At 40.8% G+C, this 19,976-nt stretch overlaps 1 protein-coding gene across 2 annotated transcripts in view; it reads left to right on the forward strand.

The window, feature by feature from the left end:
• lcor (ligand dependent nuclear receptor corepressor) overlaps positions 1 to 19,976 on the forward strand; it is a 90,880-nt gene that overhangs the window by 33,360 nt on the left and 37,544 nt on the right. For both annotated transcript variants that reach the window (XM_015347700.2, XM_015347696.2), the window contains exons 3-6: positions 1,392 to 1,471; positions 12,174 to 12,306; positions 13,638 to 13,943; positions 19,289 to 19,385. In XM_015347700.2, the coding sequence (XP_015203186.2) occupies positions 1,392 to 1,471; positions 12,174 to 12,306; positions 13,638 to 13,943; positions 19,289 to 19,385 (616 nt within the window). The remainder of the gene's footprint in view (positions 1 to 1,391; positions 1,472 to 12,173; positions 12,307 to 13,637; positions 13,944 to 19,288; positions 19,386 to 19,976) is intronic.

The following is a 19,976-nucleotide window of genomic DNA, read 5'->3' on the forward strand; positions in this document are numbered from 1 at the left end:
GTATTAAAAGTGCGATTGAAACCTTTTTTAGCACAATTAAAACAAACCTGCCACGTAATGTTTCAAGGTGTCTAAACACCCGCAGTGTATTGAAATGAGCCTTCCGCTGCTTTAGAAGGAAACTGACTGCCATGGCAACAATCCTGACATGAATTTATTGAAGCTGTCTGCATCAGGCAACAGTGGGTTTTTTTCCCCTTTCTTTTTTTAGCAGAAATGATTTGATTTCAGGATGATACGAGAAAGTGCTTCTGCTCTTAATTGGTATCGCGACCTCCGTGATGTTCCTATTAAGGCATCAGATGTTTGTGGCCTTCCCTTCACGATGTGGTCTCCTCAGTGGTTCCCAGCTTGGGTTCTGAGGGTGGGGGGTGTCTCTTCTGGCTCTTGCTCTGGCCAAATTTGTAATCACAGGCTAAATGATTTTTTTTGACGCGTTGCTTTGATTCTCTCCTTTCGTTCGTTCATTGTAAATTGACCACATAATTAAAGCTGAGTCCAGAGCAAGTAAAGGAGAAAAGTTGTCTGAAACTATGCGCCTGAAGTCAGGAATTTCTGAAACTGAACCAAGAACTGAGTGCATAAACAAACCACGAGTCTAAACTAGCAGATAAACGCATGAGTAAGAAACGGCAGGGGGAACAGTTGGCATGAGAGCCAACAGACACAGGGCTTCCCAGGAAAAGGCGGAGTGTCTTCAGCCTCTTCTAGGCTAAAAAGAATGTAGCTAACGAGCATGACCACACACCCGTTCTACACCTATTTCAGCTGTCAGAAATCCAGTCCAGAACAGAGAGCGTTTTCCTTCACCGGAGCCAAGGAAGGCAACTGTTTCCTGAGTTTTGCAATTATTTCAATGCAACCAGGCTTGGTGATGGAAAGGGCACACACACGCGGTGTAGGTGTGCTGAAGTGTTAAAATAGTGTCCAGGAGATGTGTTCAGCTTGAGTCGTTTGGAGGGCATCTGTCCTGCCCTCAGGTGGGTTTTGTTGTAGGTTCAGGAGGGAGTAGTTAATCCAATCCACAGTTTTGAAGTGGGTTGATTTTTCTTGTGGTATGCAGGTGCTTCGAGACCTATGGACTCAGTCTTGTCCTTATTGCTGATTAGTAGTTTACTTGTCAAGGCTATTGCAAAGGGATTATCTGCAGTGAATCCAAGGTCCACTGCTCTTCAGTTTTTTTGGATATTTTACATGTTTTAGAAGCAGTAAGTCAACACCCTGTTTTTACCTGCATAGTGGATGCTGGATATTTTTTTCTTTTGCTCTTCATCTTTTGCAGTGAGATTACACATCTTGAATGTTGTCTTGTCGTACTTGCTTTAATCTCAGAACTCGGCTGCATTTTGATGAAATGTGTCTGAAATGTTCTTGTTTTGCTGGGTCCACAGATTGCGAACCAGAAGTCGTATCAGATTGGTCATTTGATGAAAATTGTCTCTTCTGCTGCTTAAGACGAGAAAAAGTAAAGGTAACTTCCTCTTCATGTCTGTCTGTGTTCCTTTTTGCTGTTATTTTGCATTTTCATTCAGTGGCCGACACCATATAGTGTATATATATCTTTGGAAGACCAAAAGTTTTCTTTTGAGTCCTTTTAGTCCTTTTTTATGCAGCCCATATATTTTAACGTAAGGCGTGGTTGTTGGCACTTTTACTTCAAAGCTCATGGGTTCTGACCATAAGTCCTGCTTGGAGACCCTTGTATGTGGGGTTTGCATGGTCTGTGTGGCCGTGTGGGTGTTCTTTGCTCCTTTGCTTCAGGGCAACTGAAATGGCATTGCCTGCAGTTGTAAAATCATGGGCTTGTAGTTGTTTTCCTGTGATGATGATTCTGTAATTAAGATGCTGTAGTGAATATATCGCTATGCATTTGTATCAAATTCGATTAAATTTGCTTGATTAGGCTCTAACCCAGATAAAGCAGGTGCTGGAAAAGGATGCATACCTAATGTCAAAAATGGTGATTATCCCTTTTCACACACAGCTTCTCTCATACTCACCACTGCATTCCTGAACCATAGGCACCTTGTGTGCTCCACCATACAGTCTGCCTGACTGCACACTGGTACTAAATTAGAACAAGCTGGCATTAGATGTCCACTCTTACATTTATTCATTTGACAGATGGTTTTATCCAAAGCCATTCAATATGCAAATAACAGTAGTATTAGATGAGCATAATCATGTCATTGCCAATGATCCTCCCAGATGACTACATACATTGTGCTGGCAGCATATCAGGCATTGTTTATACATTAAATATTATACAGGCATTAAATATGAGGGCTCTTCCCGTAGTCCTGACAGTTCTTCATCGAACCTGTATGGTCGGTGTTACATTGTTGATCCTTGCCTGTCTCTTTGCTCACTAAGTGATTGGTTTTCTCTGGTCTTTAACAGCGTTCTTCTCTGTTAAAGAAAAGAGAGACTACCGACACACTTGGTCTGCTTTTCTTGTGTATTTCTGTTCTGTCTGTGCCCATGCCAGTCACATGGTGGACACATCGGAAGCCAGCATCTTTATTATGGGGTGATGGGTCACATTCATGTGGAACCCGGAGCTCCAGTTCTGTAGCACATGGTTCGAGTTAAGATACTTTATTATGAAAGCTAGTTGGTTCTTACTGCTAGATGGTAGGAGGGCAAAAGTCATTTTTAAACAGAGGGGATTTTGTTATTTGTAGTGCATGTTTAAGTAGGCCGGCCTTTTAATTTCTTATGGATATTGGAACACTAAGGCAGGGTCTGAGGCGTGAAGGTGTTTCATTGTAAAACTGAAGACACTAGTGTACAGGTGTATTGTTAACAAAAGTCTTGTACAAGGGAGGTATAGAGATTACTTAACAGGGAGGCAAGAAGTGTGATCTATGCTTGTTCTGCAGCTACAAGTGGAATTTTTTATGGATAATAGCTCGAAGGCCATTCCAGCTAATAATTACATCAGTATTACATCAGTTGGTAATTGTAAACCTTTTTCAGAGTTAGGAGGAACCTCCATTCCCAAGGTATTCATAAATTGGGAGATCTTCTGTACTTTTTTTCCCTTATAACTAATCCCATTGGGATGGGGATGTCTATGAACTGCCTCCTGTGGGATTTACTCTTAAATGCCTTCGAGAAGAAAGAGACCGAAGCAATGACCTAGAGCTTCTCTGATTTGCTTATGTAAATTGATCAAGTGTTAATTTAGTTTCTACAATTAATGACCACTGTAAATGTTTTGTTACACTGATTTAGCCAAAAGGATAGGAATCACTCTAGGATTTATAGCAGACAAAATGGTTCAAGAGAAAAATCTCCTGGAATGCCATCTGGAATATTTTGGAGACTGTTTCCAAAATTAAAATATCGGGAATTTGCAAACTTTAAGAGTTCAATTCCTGGGGTGCTATCTTCATGTATAGTTTGTGTGATCTCCCGGTGTTGAACTTCCTCTGAGTGCTCTGGTTTCCTCCCACTGTCCAAAGACATACTGGTATGTCTAATTGGTTTCTGGGAAAATGAGCCCTGGATATTGCCTGTTTGCCTGTTTTATGCCCTGAAATGGGCTGCCCAGGATGTGTCCTACCTTGTGGCTGTTGCTTGTCGGATTAGCCTCCAGCTCACCTACGCGCCTGTGTTGGGGAAAGTAGTTTGAATAGTGGATGGATGTCTTGGACCATAGCTGGTAGAATAATGAGGTTTGTGCTGGACCTCACTTGCATCATTTCATTGTCTTCCTGCTAGCGCTGCTGTCTGATCATGTTTTTTTTTTAAAGTACTGATAATCATATTAAGATACCTGTGAACAGTTTATGTAGATCCCATCAATGTTGCTGAAGTAGTGAAGGCAGTGAAAACATTAGAATATGAGTGACAAGCATTTCTCAATTATAGATGAGCAGCAGAGTTTGAAGAGTTTGATTAGGGTACTAAGATAGCTTTGCTCTACCTTGGAGCTAGATGGATTTTCTGAAAACAGTGGTTAATTGACTAAACAATTAATTAAACAGTCATACTCACGATGAATTATTCTGAAGTTAACTGTGTTTGACTGTTTTTTGTTGATCAGTCAGTTTGTTCTGTGATGGCGAATTAGATGCCCTAACATATTCACGTTGCCAGGTTGATACCAACAACATTCCCTTTTCTGTGCTGGCTGAGGCATTGCTGTTGTGTAGTTAAAACCACCAGACCTGTAAGCCAGCCGAATGTGCTTGCACCTTTGCACATTCCAGAGCTTCCTTGATTCTCCTGTAGTGTTCATTCAGGACATTGAACAGGTCTAGAGGTCACCATTTAGGGCTTTAACACCTGTGTATCGTGGTCATTCATGAATGATGCCAGAAACATTTAATCAGTGGTTCATTGATGATATAGATGAGTGTGCACTGTCTTATGAACAGTGATCAACAGTGTATGAACAGTGATCTGTATAATCCCTTTGATGTCTGTTTTTCAACAAACCGTAGCACTTTCATTTTTGTTTTTTAGCTTGTTTCACCAGTGATGCCATTTCACCTCCTTATGCCTTCATGGTTTAGTTGCCTGTCCATCTTGACTGCTCTGAATGTGATGGGACAATGTGATGTCCATGTCTGTACTGTGTAATCGGTTTTCTAATTTTTCTTGATTTATTGCCCTGGGACTGGTAAAAGCCAACATAAGGCTAAATCAGCCTTTGCTCATTGCTGAGCTATATAGACAGACAAAGGTCATTCCAGCCATCATCACAGACACTCCCCCACCGGCCGTCCAGAAACACCTCCACACGGCCCTCCCTGCGGCTCTCGCCGGCCGCCAGGCGAACCAGCGGCTCTGCGAGCAGAACACTTGTCAGCTTCTCACGGGCCACGGCTGTCATGCTGTACAGAGGTGTCCTCTTTTTCAACGGGCACCCTGCTGTTTGGACTTTGAAACAGATGCTCCTTATCTTCTCCCCAGTCTCCCCAGTGTTCACAGAAGTCCGCTCCTGTGTATATCGAAGTATTCTCAACCTGAGTTTTTTAGTTTCACCTGAAGCCATCTGTCTGATGCTAGAAGTGTAAAACAGTTAAGGATTATGCAGTTGTAGGCATGAATTTCTACATTGTAAACAAGCAGGAAAACCTTGGATTTGGTAACATGCTGCTCATAACCAAATTACATTAAAGTTCCCTTTTCTGTGAGTGCTTTAAAATCAATTTTAAGCTGCTTCATTCTTGTGTCCTGGTTTAGACTTCTGAGTGTGGAATGGCTTGATTCTGCAGTGGGAAAAAGTGTTGTTCATTGTGGTTATACAGTGCTTTGCCATACAGCTGTACTGTTAGAAAGCCATTGCCTGAAATCCCCTCCAGGCTTGTAAATGGTATAGCCCTCACGCCTCAGACAGCAGTTTAAGGTTTTCATGTCCCAAATAGAAAGACATGTTCATTATGTATAATGCTGCGAGAAACAGGTTTTCTTTTTAGTTGTTTCAAGAGCGTTATTTATTCACCGTGGTTTCTTATTTCTCACTCGCTTAAATTCAACAGAATGGAGCTGGGGGAGGTTTTCTCTGATATACCTCAGCCCCTCCCTGACAAAAGCATGGTAGACCTGCAAGTGTACACAAACAGCATGTGACTTGTAGTGTTTTCAAAACTGCACATGGTTTGCGATTTGATGGCTGTAATAGTCTTTAAAATGTTAAGTGCCATAATTAAACTGTCCACCTTCCACTTGGTGTGCGCTAGTTCGAAATTACCCACTGAAAGCTGGAGCTGCCTCATAGATGAAAACAGTGCATCATGTATCTACCTTAGACCGACTGTGCACAAGAAATTGACAGTTTTCTTGTCAAGCAACAGAAGTCCCTCTGAGGTTTGGACCTCTGGCACTCAGGACACCGCAGCCCTGGAGTTAAGTAATTCTAGCACTTGATGGCAGAAAGCTTCACAAAGCCTACACTAGGGGCATGTATGAGAATAATGCAGTTATTAGACTTTTAACCTTAAAATCATCTGCCGGAGGTATATCGTTATCGGGTCATGTGCTGTAGGCATTGCTCAGCCAGTTACTTTTATCATTAAAACTGTCATAAAGCTCAGGAGGTTTTTCTTGTGCTTAACAGTTGTATATCTCCATGTCGTAACTTCTTCATTACAGAAGCATACATGAATCTGATATACCGTTATTTGAATTTCCCTCCTTTTGTAGGAGGAAAAGAGCACCGCACTTTATTTTTTTTGTTTTCCAATTCATAGAACACCCCAAAATGGATTGAGCACCCAGTGAAGCAAAACATGTATAAAGTAAAAGTTTTAAGTGTTATTTACAGTTAAAATATTTGTATTCCTGTTCATATCTACAAATAATTCCCTGGATGCGCAGTTTCATATGGCACTTTATATAGACTATTAGGGATGTGCATTTTCATGTAATTTTTAAAACACAAAGCAAATGATTGCTTTCAGTCACCATCCCACTGGCACATTATTTCATTTTGTCTCATCATGTCATTGTCTTTATAAAGAAAACAAGACAATTGGCTACTTATTATAATAACAATAATAACTTTGAATTAACAAGCTAGCCTATTTTTATCCATCAGGCCCAGCTTCCAGCTAATTGCCAGACATCACACCTCATGCTGAAGGAGAAACGCTAGACTGGCTGCAGTACTATTTTTTTTACTCATATGGAGATGTGGAAGGTTCTGATATCGGATATCGCAAAAGTTTGAGTTCTCAAACATTTTGGTCCATGTACCAGCCCTCATCAAACCAAAGCATCCAAGGACCACCTACCAGTCATCTTCTCATAGGAAGCACAGAAAATCTCAATAACCAACACGAGCTAGGCATGCACACACACTCACACACACAATAAAAATAGCACTTAGTTAATTTGGATCGTACCGCCTTGTAGCCATTTTCCCACACCTGCTAACGGTAGCAGTGCTGCCTGTGTCGGGTTCAGGAGAAGAGCTAGTGTCGGTGGCCGATAGGGTTACTATACATCCAGATTTTCCTGGCCATGTTCTCTATTTTGATCCTTATATCTCTGTCTGGGGGGAATTTTCAAATATCCAGAAGTGTCAGGGATTTCGACTCCATTATTTTCACCATGAAGAATAAGTAACAAAAGTTATTAAGACGGAAAGAGAGAATTTCTTAACTTCGTTCAGTTCTCGTCCTGTACTGTATGTGTATGATTGTCATGAGAGCGCGAAATCGGGCGTCAATATCAGAGTCCTTACACAGTCTGTGCAGTGCGTGAGCACACTCCCCCCAAGGCTCCCTATTTTGTATCTCATTTTCCTACCCTCAAACGTAATCCCAAAGCGAAAGTGTAAATTCACAGCAGAACTAAAAAATGAATGTCTGTTTTCGAAGTGGCAGAGAAGACTGGGAAGCTGAATGTTTGGTGTGTAAGCCTGGTACTTTTGTCTCCATGCAAATAAAGGAAGGTGTACTTGACTTGCAAACTGATATTGACTCAGACAAACACAAAAAGGCAATTCGAGGAGAAAGTTCGTCAACCAAATTTGGTTCATCTAGGCTGTTGGTAGTACACCAAGTTCTTTTATAGTCTTCTACTCTTTTGGTTAATAGTTGGACAGCCCTTTAAAAAGGTATATTTAACTTTGTGTTTAATTATAGAGTTGAACTTAGTGTTCAAATCTTATGTGCACATGCATGGTAATTGCCAAACATGTATCACCACATTTTCTTACCTCATGCTGGGGAGGCGTCAAGGGGTTTCAAAATGGGACATTCATGTCTTCTACAACTGTGCGTGGCTCTGTTGTATCATACTTTAACTTAAAATCATTTAGAATTGGAGTGTTAGTGATTGCAGTAAAGTGCATGTTGAGTTTCTGCAGTTTCAGTGTCTGTCAGGGTGGACATAGTCATTTAATTTCTGTAAATTGTTGTGAAATTACTAAATGGCTTAAAAAAAGTCTACTACTCTGCAGGTTGACTGCCCATTAACCCAAGAGTAGGTGACGCCAATCATTGTGCGCTAAAATCCTGCAGGTTTTAGAGATACCTTTCAATAAGCACCTTGCTAAGACATGAAAAAGCCCTTTTGACCTGTCCTCTTAGTTCCATTAAGTCAGTAAGGGCTGAGAATGAATAAAAACCACCAGACTGCTAAAACTAGTTCACATTAAATGATTATTCTTCCACCCAAAATCTTGTACTTTTCCTTTAATTAATATAGCGTTCAAGTTTTATTAAAAGGCTGCCAGACGAGCTAAAGCTCACTGGGCTACAATGATCACCAATATAGTGATGCAGATACCTTTACTGAGAATCTTGTAATTACTTCAACTGCACTTGCAGTGTCTTCTGTATGTTCTCTCCCTCCCGGGTGCTTGTGCTAGTCATTGAGTGGGCGATGAGAAGGGCAACAGAGAAAATGAATGTAGTGCTGAAGTAGGTTAACGGAACGACTGTCTGGCCTTGAATTTGCAGGTGGTGTTGCTGGACACGACATGGGGAGGAATAATACAGCTCATGTGAAAGTTGCTGCCGCCAAACAAAACACAAATGCTGATTTTTGGGCAGCCCACCTAGCTTGACAGTGGATAGAAAGAGCATTGAAGCTGTAGAAGACACAGGTTGCCCAGGCAGCTGTGATAATGAGTACAAACAAGACTGGTGAGAGTATATAAGGCTGCAGTATAAGCCCGAAACTCAAATTATAATGGAGTTTTCTCTCGGCTACACTGCTAAAAACGCACTGCAATTTCTGCAGTTTCCCTCACAGGATCAATAAGGGATCTATCTAAAAAAAGTTAACGACAGTCAGGAATAGCTGGATGTAAGTTTTCAGTCATTTGGGCACATTTCCAAAATGGACAAAGACACAAGAGCCAGCCAAGTCTCTGTGGTAAAGAAAGAAAGGCAGCCTAAGGCAAAACTGGAGGAAACTGTCATAAGTGTGGACTAAAAATAATTCTGCACACTACAGAGCAGTTTAAAAATGTTTATAGTTGACATTTGTGATAACATGTGAAGGAGGCAAAGTTGGAGGAAAGCTGTCCTTCTCCATTGAGGGTTGAACAATGGTCTTCATATAAAATAGCAGCAGAATAGAGTGTCCAAGGAGCTGAGTATTGTTAACTGCAGTAGGGTTAGTAGATTGACAGGGAGTTGGAGTTAGTGGTTCCAGCTACAGGGCAAACAGGTTAGTTGACTCCTAGAAGTAAAATTGTATGCAAAAGTTTGAGCATCCCTGGCCACATGACATGTTTTGTAGATTTTCTAAGTGGAAACAAGTTAACACAACCTCTGCAGTGAACAGACTTAAACTTGACTTTTCTGTAAATAGTAATGCACACTTACTGTTTACTTGTTAAATTTCACAGATTGGAACAAAATAAAACATTTAAATGTGGCATGTGCAAAAGTTTGGGCACCCTTCCAATTGATCCACTAGTGTTATTTGTCAGGTGATGACAGTTCCACAGCTTCATAAATTCTCTGACTCTTTGAACCTCTCAGGGTGTTTTGCTTGCACTCAACAACCATGGGCTCCTCTAAAACCAAGAAAAATCTCCGATAGAGCTGCTTGTAGACTTGTCAGGAATGCAAAGCAAAACCCCCATATCACTGCAAAGGACCTGCAGGAAGGTTTAGCTGGCACAGGAGTAGTGGTGCACTGGTCCAGTGTGCAGCGTTGCTTCCACAAACATGATCTGCATGGATAAGTCATCAGAAGGAAACATTACCTGCAATCTCATCACAAAAGTCAACATCTGAAATTTGGAATACAACACTTAAGTAAGCCAGAGGCGTTTTGGTCTAATGAAGTAAAAATTGAGCTCTTTGGCTACAATCATCAAAGGTATGTTTGTAGAATAAAAGGAGAGGAAAAATGGATTGTAGTAAATATCAACCAGTTCTGGAATTTCCCAAAGTCAATGAAGAAACTGCAGCTGAAAAGATTAGATATTACAACAAGACAATAATCCAAAACATACCTCAAAATCAACCATGAACTACTTCAGGAAACGAAAGATTAAGGTTTTGGAATGGCCTTCACAGTCCCCAGACTTGAATATTATTGAAAATCTGTGCGTGGATCTCATACGTGCAGTGCATGCAAGATGACCTAAGAGTATTTCTGAGCTAGAAGCATTCAGCAAGGAAGAGTGGGGGGGGGGGGATTCCTAAAGCAAGAATAGAAAGGCTGTTAGCTGGCTATAAGAAACGTTTGGAGGCTGTGATTTCTGCCAAAGGGGGCGTTACTAGGTACTGACTGATAGGGTGCCCAAACTTTTGCACATGCCACAATTACTATTTTTTTTTTCAATCTGTTGAGTTCAGAAAATAGATGGTAACTGTGCATTAAATTTTGCAGAAATATGTCAAGTTGAAGTTTGTTCGCTGCAGAGGTTGTGTTAACTTCCTTTCACTTACAAAATCAACAAAACGTAATTTAGCCAGGGGTGCCCAAAGTTTTACATACAACTGTAGCACACAGTATGTCAACACAATTGCTGAAAAGTCAGAATGGTATCAGTGTACAGGATGTCCTTTAATGGTGCCTGTCATCTTTAAATAATGTGACCATATTCGTCTCCAGCTGACTTAATGGCACTAGAGCATACAGCTGGGTATTGGAGTAAATCAAAGAATTGGAGGCAACAATTCTCACAAAGTGAGGGAGTTCTTTTCCATATCAGGGATATAATTGAGGTATTGATCAGTTTTGAGCAGAAGGGAGATTAATTGGGGCCAAACAGTAATCCAAATTTCAAGAGGGATACCATCAGTGCCAGGCGATTTACACTTCGTCATGTTCCTGAGCTGCCTCCTTCAGCATTGATGTATGCGTACTCGATGGGTCTCTGAAGGAGAAAGACTAGAACATGGAAAAGGCTGAGGGAATTTCATGCTGATCCCAGTCTTATTGAGTATCTGAATGTGGGAGTTAATTTGCATAGAATCAAACTGCAGAGCCCATTGTTCTGGTCTAATGGAAGAAATATCTACAGAGACTTCATTACTACAGAGTCTCAGTAGTAGTAAAAGGTTTGCAGTGCCCACTACTGACATGGCACATCTGCCTAGGTCTACAAATACTCAATTAACATTTATTGCCAGAAAAGGTTTTGAAAAAGTTAAGTATGTTCTAGTGCTGGGCAATAATTTGATAACGATAATTATCGCGATATAATTTTCCACGATATATCTTTAACAAAAGTTCGATAAATGTTTGATATACATGTTTTTTGCTTTGCACAAAATACTGTGCGAGTGCGAGTGCGCGTGCGTGTTGCAGACTGGGCAGCTAACGTGGTGTTGTTTACCCACACGGTGGTGGCTGACAGGACTGTAGTTAGAGTGGAGAAATGAGCGACACTGAAGCAAATGTAGTGCTGCTGACGACCAGCTCGAAGGACAATGACATCGTCGACAGCAAAGGTCATTCAGCTTCGGTAATTTGGAGATATTTTGGCTTTTACGATCAGACATAAAACAGAGCACTTTAAACATTGCAGTCTGTCTTAGCCATCTTCTATGTGTGTTTTATCACACTGTAGTATTTCATTTTTCTATTAAGATATTTATTTTGTAAATTTTACTCATGCATATTTTGACAAAGACTTGAATACTCTCTACCTCAGATTTGTTTAATGTTTCTGCTGTTTGGCAAGTGTTTGTTGTGTTCTTAAAATAACGAGTTGTTTAATTTACCAATTAACTGTCTGGTTTCTTCAGCTTTCACTTAGGAGAAAAAATCTGCCTTTAAACTTGAAAGAAATAATGATTTGACATTGATCGTGATAATTATCGATATCGACTGATATGAAAATTTTTACCGTGATAATGTTTTTGGCCATATCGCCCAGCCCTAGTATGTTCTAAAAAAGTTTGAGTCCATTTATATGATCTTATTTATTTTTAACATGCTTGGCAGGTGTGGTAGAATTACATTTACCAATGGAGAAGATTTGAGTAACGATGAGTGGCCGGAACATCCCCTTATTGGTCCTAGAACTTTGTGCGTTAATAGAGCTGCTAAAATATTTGTACTTTTTGTAAATGCAGTTTTATCAATATTCACCTTTTATGCTTAAACATTTCAATGGAAGTAGCTGTGCATTTGCCTGTCAGGAATGGGGTACTGTCGGCAATTTGAATAATTGTATAAACATTGCAGAGTTGGACATCTTTCATTTAGGACACTACTCCTAACGCTTATTTATTTTTTAACAGGAACATTTAGTTGGCTTAAATGACCAAGTCTTGGAAGTTGGGGAGAGAGCCCTGTGCAACCAGGAACAGTCCAAAATAAACAGGCTCGAGCGGCAAGCGGAAGAATTCCTTAATGCTGTCTTTTACAGAAAAGGTAAGGAAGCGAAGTGAATATCGAAATTACTATCATTCTCTATTATATACCGAGATTTATGTCAGTGACCTGCCCAGGATGCTTGTGATGATAGCAATGCCAGTGGGCTCAAACCAAAGTCATCTGGATTGTAGAGCTCTGTCTGCATTTGGACATGCCCCACGTAATGCTTTTATATCTTAAATCTGTTTTTGGTTGTAGAGCCAGCTACTGTCTGCAACATTGTGGTCATTAGAGACAGACATAGATTCCAGGACACCCACGACCAGCTCCAGTCAATCCCAGTTCCACCCATTAGAAAGACAGGAATCCTTGTTCTAAATAGCCATAATTGGGTAGCCTTGTGACGCAGTGGTTAGCATTGCCGAGGCCCTGGAGCACTATATATATATATTCCCCCCATTGGTGTGGCTTTCCTCCAGATACTCTGTGTTTTCTCCCTCAGTCCTAGAATAACTCCTGGGAAAAGTGGCCCTGTGTGTCTGTGCACTCTGATGGGCTGGTGTCCCATCCAGGGTCTATCCTGCCTTTTGCCCACTGCTTCTGGAATAGCTTTAGCTTTGCTGCACCCCAGTAATTAATAAAGTGCTTAGAGAAAGGATGGATGTGTATTATTATTTTGATCTTTCATTAGTAGGGCGATTTGCCTGTTAGGTTGTTTGATCTGGAAGGATTTAGGTACAGAAGTCGTCTCTCTTCTTCAGAAGATCAGACAGCATGAAGGATAGTTTTCCCTGTGCTCCATATGTGCAGTTAATATCAGCAACTGTGCTACAAAAAAAAACGTGCTTTGGATTTAAATTACTTTTGCAGGATTTCCATCTCCTTCAGTATTTGAAGGATTACAGTTTACAATGTACCTTTTCATTTTCCAGCTGAATATATTTTGAAATTCTTTTCCATATTATATGAAAAGCACTGCGGTACCCTCTAGTGCTTTAAACCTGATTTTTCTCTGCTGTTCTTTCTATTTGGTACGTTGAAACTTGAATGTATGCTAACTCCCATTCATTTAATTTATAAATCTTAAATATTCATTGATTATTTAACTGTGTGCCCTGTACTATCACACCAGTGTTTCCAGGGATACGCTTAGCAGCTGGCAGTAGCTAAAAGAAAGGTATTTGTGATATTTCTTGAAAGAAAAAAACACTTAGTGTTTGGACCTCCATAGTTATTGGACAGCATTTCTCAGAATTGTAGTGATTGGTATTATTATAGATACAAGATGAGATCTTGGTCAATCACTTCGGCCATTTTCTTTGTCGGTTTGTTGCCCTTCTGTTTTCGTGTGCAGTAAAATCCAGTTGGATTTTTTTTTGTCTCTGCAGCAGATATCCCTCGGGTCTCCGACCCCCACATTCCTCTAGTGGCTCGCGAGATAATGCAGCGAATGATCCGCCAGTTCGCTGCTGAATATACCTCAAAAAACAGTTCTTCTCAGGACCCCATCCAGCCCAACGGCACTAAGGACCAAAGCCTGCCGAAAGCACCCGCGCTCGCTCCTCCTCCTCCTTCTCCTGCTGCTGCTGCTGCCTCTGCACAGAACCCCGTTCTCAGCAAGCTTCTCATGGCTGACCAGGACTCCCCACTGGACCTCACCGTCAGGAAGTCTGAGCTGGAGCCCAGTGATCAAGGTACCAGTGACCATGCTGTCCATCTCCATTCTTGCCCATCTGTGCACTGATTCTCTTGACGTGACTCACCATCGAGATTTGTGTGTGAAAGCGCCATATATGCACACATGTTATGTCATAGGACCTAGGTAGTGATTTTGTAAATCTAAAAACTTTAAAGCTCTGATAAATGCTTAATCCTCCCCCCCACCCATGTTTGCTCCATGACAACAGTTGTAGCAGGAATTTGCTCTGCCTAGATTGTTAGAACATCTGTTGCTGCTAGTATTGGAGCTATTAAAGTATCATTAAATGGATCGCGTCGCTTCAGCAGTTTCGTAAAACAGTTGTTTTTGCCTCATCGCTGTGTTGCAAATGTTCCTGTTCACTTCACAGATGAAAACAGACGCAACTGTTCCTTAATCCAAGAACAATACACAGCAATGCGAGTGAAGTGCCGAAGTCGCTTGGTGTGGCATTTGCAAAGTGTAGGAAACACTTCTGCAAACATAGGAACAAGTTTAGTTATATTTAGGTGGGTAGCTACGTCGGCATGTGTAGACTGCAAAGGAACAAGTAATAGGTTTATTCCATGCTGTAAAAAAGAAGAAAGAGGACACAACGTTTTGGCCGTGGAGCCTTCTTCAGGTGTGGGCTCGAAGGCTTCACAGCCAAAACGTTGTGTCCTCTTTCTTCTTTTTTTCATCATGGAATAAACCTATTACTTGTTAGTTATATTTAGTTGTGCAAACATGGTAGTTTGGGCCCAGATGCACTGCAGACTGGAGTGAACATCGACTGCAGGTTGACGAAATCACGCAGAGCCAGTCGGGTAGGCTTGGATTTTACGTTTGTATCTATGTGCCCAAGAAACCACAGACCGATCTTAAGACCTCTCTAGTGGAAAAATAATAATGCAGGGAGAATATTTAGTGATGCAGGAGATGCAGTGATTTTGTGCAGCTGCCATAAATGGGGACTTGAGCAGCTTGGGAGTTGTCATGAAACAGCTGAACTCCCCAGTCTTCGTGTGCCTCCTCCTGGCCTTCCTACACGGTTTAGTCAGATTGATATTGCTCCCCTATAAATCCTATGGGCTCTTTATTAGGTTGAGTCCTGCAAAATGGTCATCACAAGTATTTTTCCTGTAATAGTCATGAGAAATTTCTGGTCCTTCGACACAGCCTACTTGTAGGATGTGCATCATATTTGGCTACATCTTAATCAAGAGTTCCTATTACTGGGCGACTCGATTCCTTCAGCTGCTGGTGGTTGTGTGTACTCATCGTACCGAAGTGCTTGTGACAGTTTGTGTCACTTGGTAACTGCTAAAATACTTCCAAGGCTGGTGGCCCGTCATTATTAAAGCCTTTACTGGGATGACAGTTTGGAGTCTGAAATAGTTTTTGAGGGACTTGCACCCATTCCTGGAATGGTGCTGAGAACATTGCTCCTGTGGAGTATCTGGGAGCTTGTTTGCTGTTATCTACCACCATTTGTTGCCGCATTTAAGGAGTTTTTCTTTTTTCCTGAAATATGAATAGAATAATGACTGTAGGGTCAATTTGAGATCCTTATTTTTGGTGAAGAATTTTGAATACCTGTTTTTTATGGATGGATTGAGCTACCCCATAGTGCATCAGTACTTTTGCTTTAAGGTATTGATATCAGTTCAGCTATATCAGCTGCTTGTCTTGCTTTGAACATGGAGAAAAGCAATTGGAAAAAGTGGTCCTATTGTTTTTGCTGCCTGTACAATGTGCCAGCAGGGCATATAGCTATACTGATGAAAAATGTGAGTAGAGCTTTTCTCTTCAGACAAAACAACTAAAGGAGACAACCCCCTGCTTGCATTAACAGTAGCTCTTTGCCTGATTTAGTTCTTAGTCTGTTAAAGATACTAGTGCAGCTCCACATTATATTTGTACTACTCAATAAATTACTTGAAAGTGTTTTTGAATTGGTCAAAGGAACACGAGCCAGCTGGTATAGACTGGAATTTATCCTCAATTGATCTATTTCAAGCCAAAGTTAAATTAACAGAGCAAGATGATTTGAAATCCGCCTCACCTCTGTCTGGATGTATTAATGATGGCAATTACAGAAAAGGGTTCTTTTCTGTTGCTCCTACGTTAAGCACATGTAGTGCCTTATCAAGATCAGCTGCTCTGTGTACAATATGTTCTTTCTCTGCTTCACTGTCATTAGCATGATTTACAGACTTTACAAATTCCTTTAATATAGTTTACAGATGACTTTCCAAGACTGTATTCTAGAGCTTATTAAGATGGTTTTGTTCGTAAAATTTCCAGTTTTATTAGTGGTCATAGTGCTTGAACTAATTAAGCATATATGTCAGATCTTCTACTGATTTGCAACTCTTAATTAGCTTCTTATTGAAAGGTGCCTTTAAAATCTAGTGTCTTGGACATGTTCAGCTGTAAAGAGATCAGGCATCCTGGCAGGCCAGTCTATCTTGGCTCTTTGCTGGAGTTGACTAGACTTGGAGTTGATTAGGGTTATATTTGCTGAGTGCCAAGTGTCACCATGCTGTTTCAACAGAATTTGGAACAGTAGCAGCTGCAAAGGCCTCTGACATTAGCAAGAGACTCTTGAAATGGCAGTTCTTTACATTCATTTACACATGACAAAACCTGTTTTGTTTTCCAAGGTAAGTTGCCATGTCAAAATTTGGTATACAAAGTAGAATTTGTAAATTAGTGTAATCAGATGGCATGGTGGTGCAGCCGTTAGCTGGGGCCCTGGGTTCAGTTCCCGGGGTGCTATCTGTGTGGAGGTTGTGTGTTCTCCCCATGTTCATGTCTGTTTCTTCCTAGTACCCCTGTTTTGTCTTCAAACATCAATATTGATAAGATGTCTTTTTATGTTTCTGAAAATAGCTTCACTAAAACTTAACAGTATCCAAATAAAAGGTGATCGTAAAACTGATTTTAACTTAATTAGGATGTGGTGCCTGCACATGTTCTTTTTTGTCTTTAAAGTATGTATGTAGATTATTGAGCTCTTTTCAGGCGATGTTATTTCAGATTATACCATTTAGTCTTTATCATTTCTGTTTTCTGTGCAGTGATAACAGAAAATCATGTTATTAATTTGAGGGGTGCCATTCTAATTAAAAAAGCTATCAATGGCATCATTGCCTGAGCAGGCACCTGCAGGTCACCTCCTGCTTTCTGTCTCTGTTGTAATGCTCTATACTTGCTTAATATACATGAACGGATCGAGATGGAATACTGCAATGTGCCACTTTCTCTAAATGGGATTGAAAATTGTGGTTTTCACTGCTCTTTAAAATCTCAAATAAAGTACGTTTTTTTTAATTTGGTATACGTTTATGTAGGTGAAGTTTTGTTATAAATCTATAGCGACTCCAAACCTTTTCCACTTTAATGGGATGTTTCAGGGACCAGTAATAGGGATTCATTCTGACCAGGTGCTCTTTTTCCATGTATATATGCTGAATGCTTTTGTAGATTCAACCGTCTCACTAAGCAAAACAAGACATCCCTGGTCCACAAAACACTTGGCTGAGGAAAGTCTCCTTCAGACTTTCAAAGGGAAGCAAACAGTTGTAGAGTTGTTTACAGAGGACCTGTAACCACATGCAAGTGTATTTGCTTTTGTGTTTAACCACAAAGAAGTTTCCTTGACAAGCATGAACCTCTACAGTCTTATTGGAACACTTGCAGTCTCTCTAAATGGCTGCTTTTATGGCCGTCAAACCTGTGCTTTTTCATGCAGGCTGCACTTGGCTTCACAGCTGTCAAAATTAAACGAATGGAGAATTTTGTGAAAGTTTGTGTGTAGCATCTAGTTACACGCCATTATAATAAAGCACTAAACATATTATTCTTAAATTCCACTCTGCTTTTGTGTATCTTCACAAACAGTTGGCAGTTCAACAGAGATAATGCCATGTTTCCCAGGTAGTGTTTGAGATGTACAGAATTCAAATTTTATGATACGAATGCCCCATTTTAACAACTGATTAGGCCTTATTTAACATGAATGTAGTGCCAAAGACTTTATATTACACTGTGGTTTGCATACAGTTTCTACATTTGGTTTGTTAAAGGACAGTTTACTCGCTGGTCTGCACAATTGGGTAAGTAAGCCCAGTGTAAATCAACATTTGTCTGCTGTAGTTTATGTACTGGCAGAAGTTATGATAGCGTGGCTGAACTGGTGGAGGTAGTCACATCAGATCAGAGGAGCTGCATGTTTGCGCTGGCGACCAAAGCTCCTCAATATACAGCACAGAACTCCCCGGGTGCAGCTGGGGTTAGGGTTGTGTCGGCCCTTGGAAAGAGAACAGCCCTCCGCGTCTCCTTGATTATATATTCTAGTTTTATCACACCCTTCAGTATTAATTTTTATATCAGAATCCACAGGTCCTATTACGAGTCTGGACTGGACTCTCTTCCGACACCTACGGTCAAGCTTGCCGTTAAGCACACTGGGAGTACCTCTGATTGGAGGAGCAGTGTATCTTCTGTTGGCATCACTCCAATCGTACATAGCCTACTTTTGTGCTTTTTCTGTTCTACCCTATTATTGTTCTATTACTGTTATTTTCTTAGACTGCCACATTTTCAAGGAATGGTTCCTCTAGATTTGAAAGAGGTTCCCTTCTGCCCTTTTGGTATTTTTTCTCCTACACTGAACATTGCTTGTATTTTCTTTCTGTTATAAACATAGCCAAGGTAATTTTTTTACATCTTTTCATCTCCTTGTCACTTGACAGCATATGTGCTTACACCAGTATACCTGTACCGCTAGGTATCTCTGAGGGGCCTATGCAGTTGTTCCTCTATGGAAGCTGATTTGTACCTAATCTTGGGCTTATACAAAAATGATATTTGCTGGAAATTCCACAAAGTTTTTTACTTTTACTGAGGTTTGTAGGACCTGCTGCCTCAAACCAGAGGTTTTAGTGTTGTGTTATAACACCAAATAGAAAGAGAACAATCCGCTCAGGGAAGGATAAATTGTGACCTCGGAAGGCTAGAGATTTTAGACCATATTAAATCCACATTGTTTGAATGCTCCGTCTCCAGTTTTTGTTATTCTGAAATTCTTAGCAGCTCTGCTTAAAGCCTGTACCACCAAACTGGCACTTAACAGATAAACCTGGAAGTTGACATGGATTCTAGGGAACCTTTGGACACATCCTCAAATAAGAGCAAGCTGTGGTAACCTGGGCTTGAGCAGCACCCGATACAGGACGCCGTGCACTCTGGGGGAGAACTGGACCGGCTAATCAGTCAGAAAACAGTTGGTGCTCGTTCTAATGCTCCTACAGTTTCTAAACTAACGTTTTCTTATAACGTGTCCTATTTCTACAGATGGAGTCCTTGATCTGTCAACTAAAAAAAGCCCTGGTGGAAGTAGTGCATCCCTCAACAGCTCTCCTGGCTGCTCAACAGCCCCCCTGGGGAAAGGGTAAGGAGAACTCTTTCCTACCACTCCCCCCCTCATTGTAGAACTGGAGAAGGCACACGCACTACAGGGACACGGCTATTTTCACCCTCAAACCATCTGTCGTGCCGGCGGTCAGTTTGGATAGAATTCGGGTATTCTAAGAGAAGAGACTTCTTCAGCCCTCCCCCCCACCCGTGCGCTCATACACACTTATTAATCTCATCTTCATTATTGTCAAGCATGCAAATTACCAGCCTGCTACCACTGAACCATTTCCCCTTACTTTCTAGTTTTCTGTTATGTTAATTAAAGTTATTCTGAGTTTTTAATGGCAAGGCTTTAAAAGAAGCCGAGGATGTCTTGTGATTTTAATCCAGTCAGTCACTTTAAAGTACGTTGGGAAATTAAACACAAATTGCTTTGCTGTTACTTAAGTAGTCCAGCCTTTTCAGCAAGTTATTTATTTTGCACAATATTGGGAGTGTTGCTAGTACAGTCTTTTTGCTGCTCATCTCAAAGAAGGTTAGCAAAAGGCATGCACTAGTGGATGTACAGCATTAAACATTTTTATTGGTCCATGTTCCTAAGTACCCAGCTGGTTAATAGCTTTCT

Source organism: Lepisosteus oculatus, chromosome 4 (assembly GCF_040954835.1).
Source record: "Lepisosteus oculatus isolate fLepOcu1 chromosome 4, fLepOcu1.hap2, whole genome shotgun sequence".
NCBI classification, from domain to species: Eukaryota; Metazoa; Chordata; class Actinopteri; order Semionotiformes; family Lepisosteidae; genus Lepisosteus; species Lepisosteus oculatus.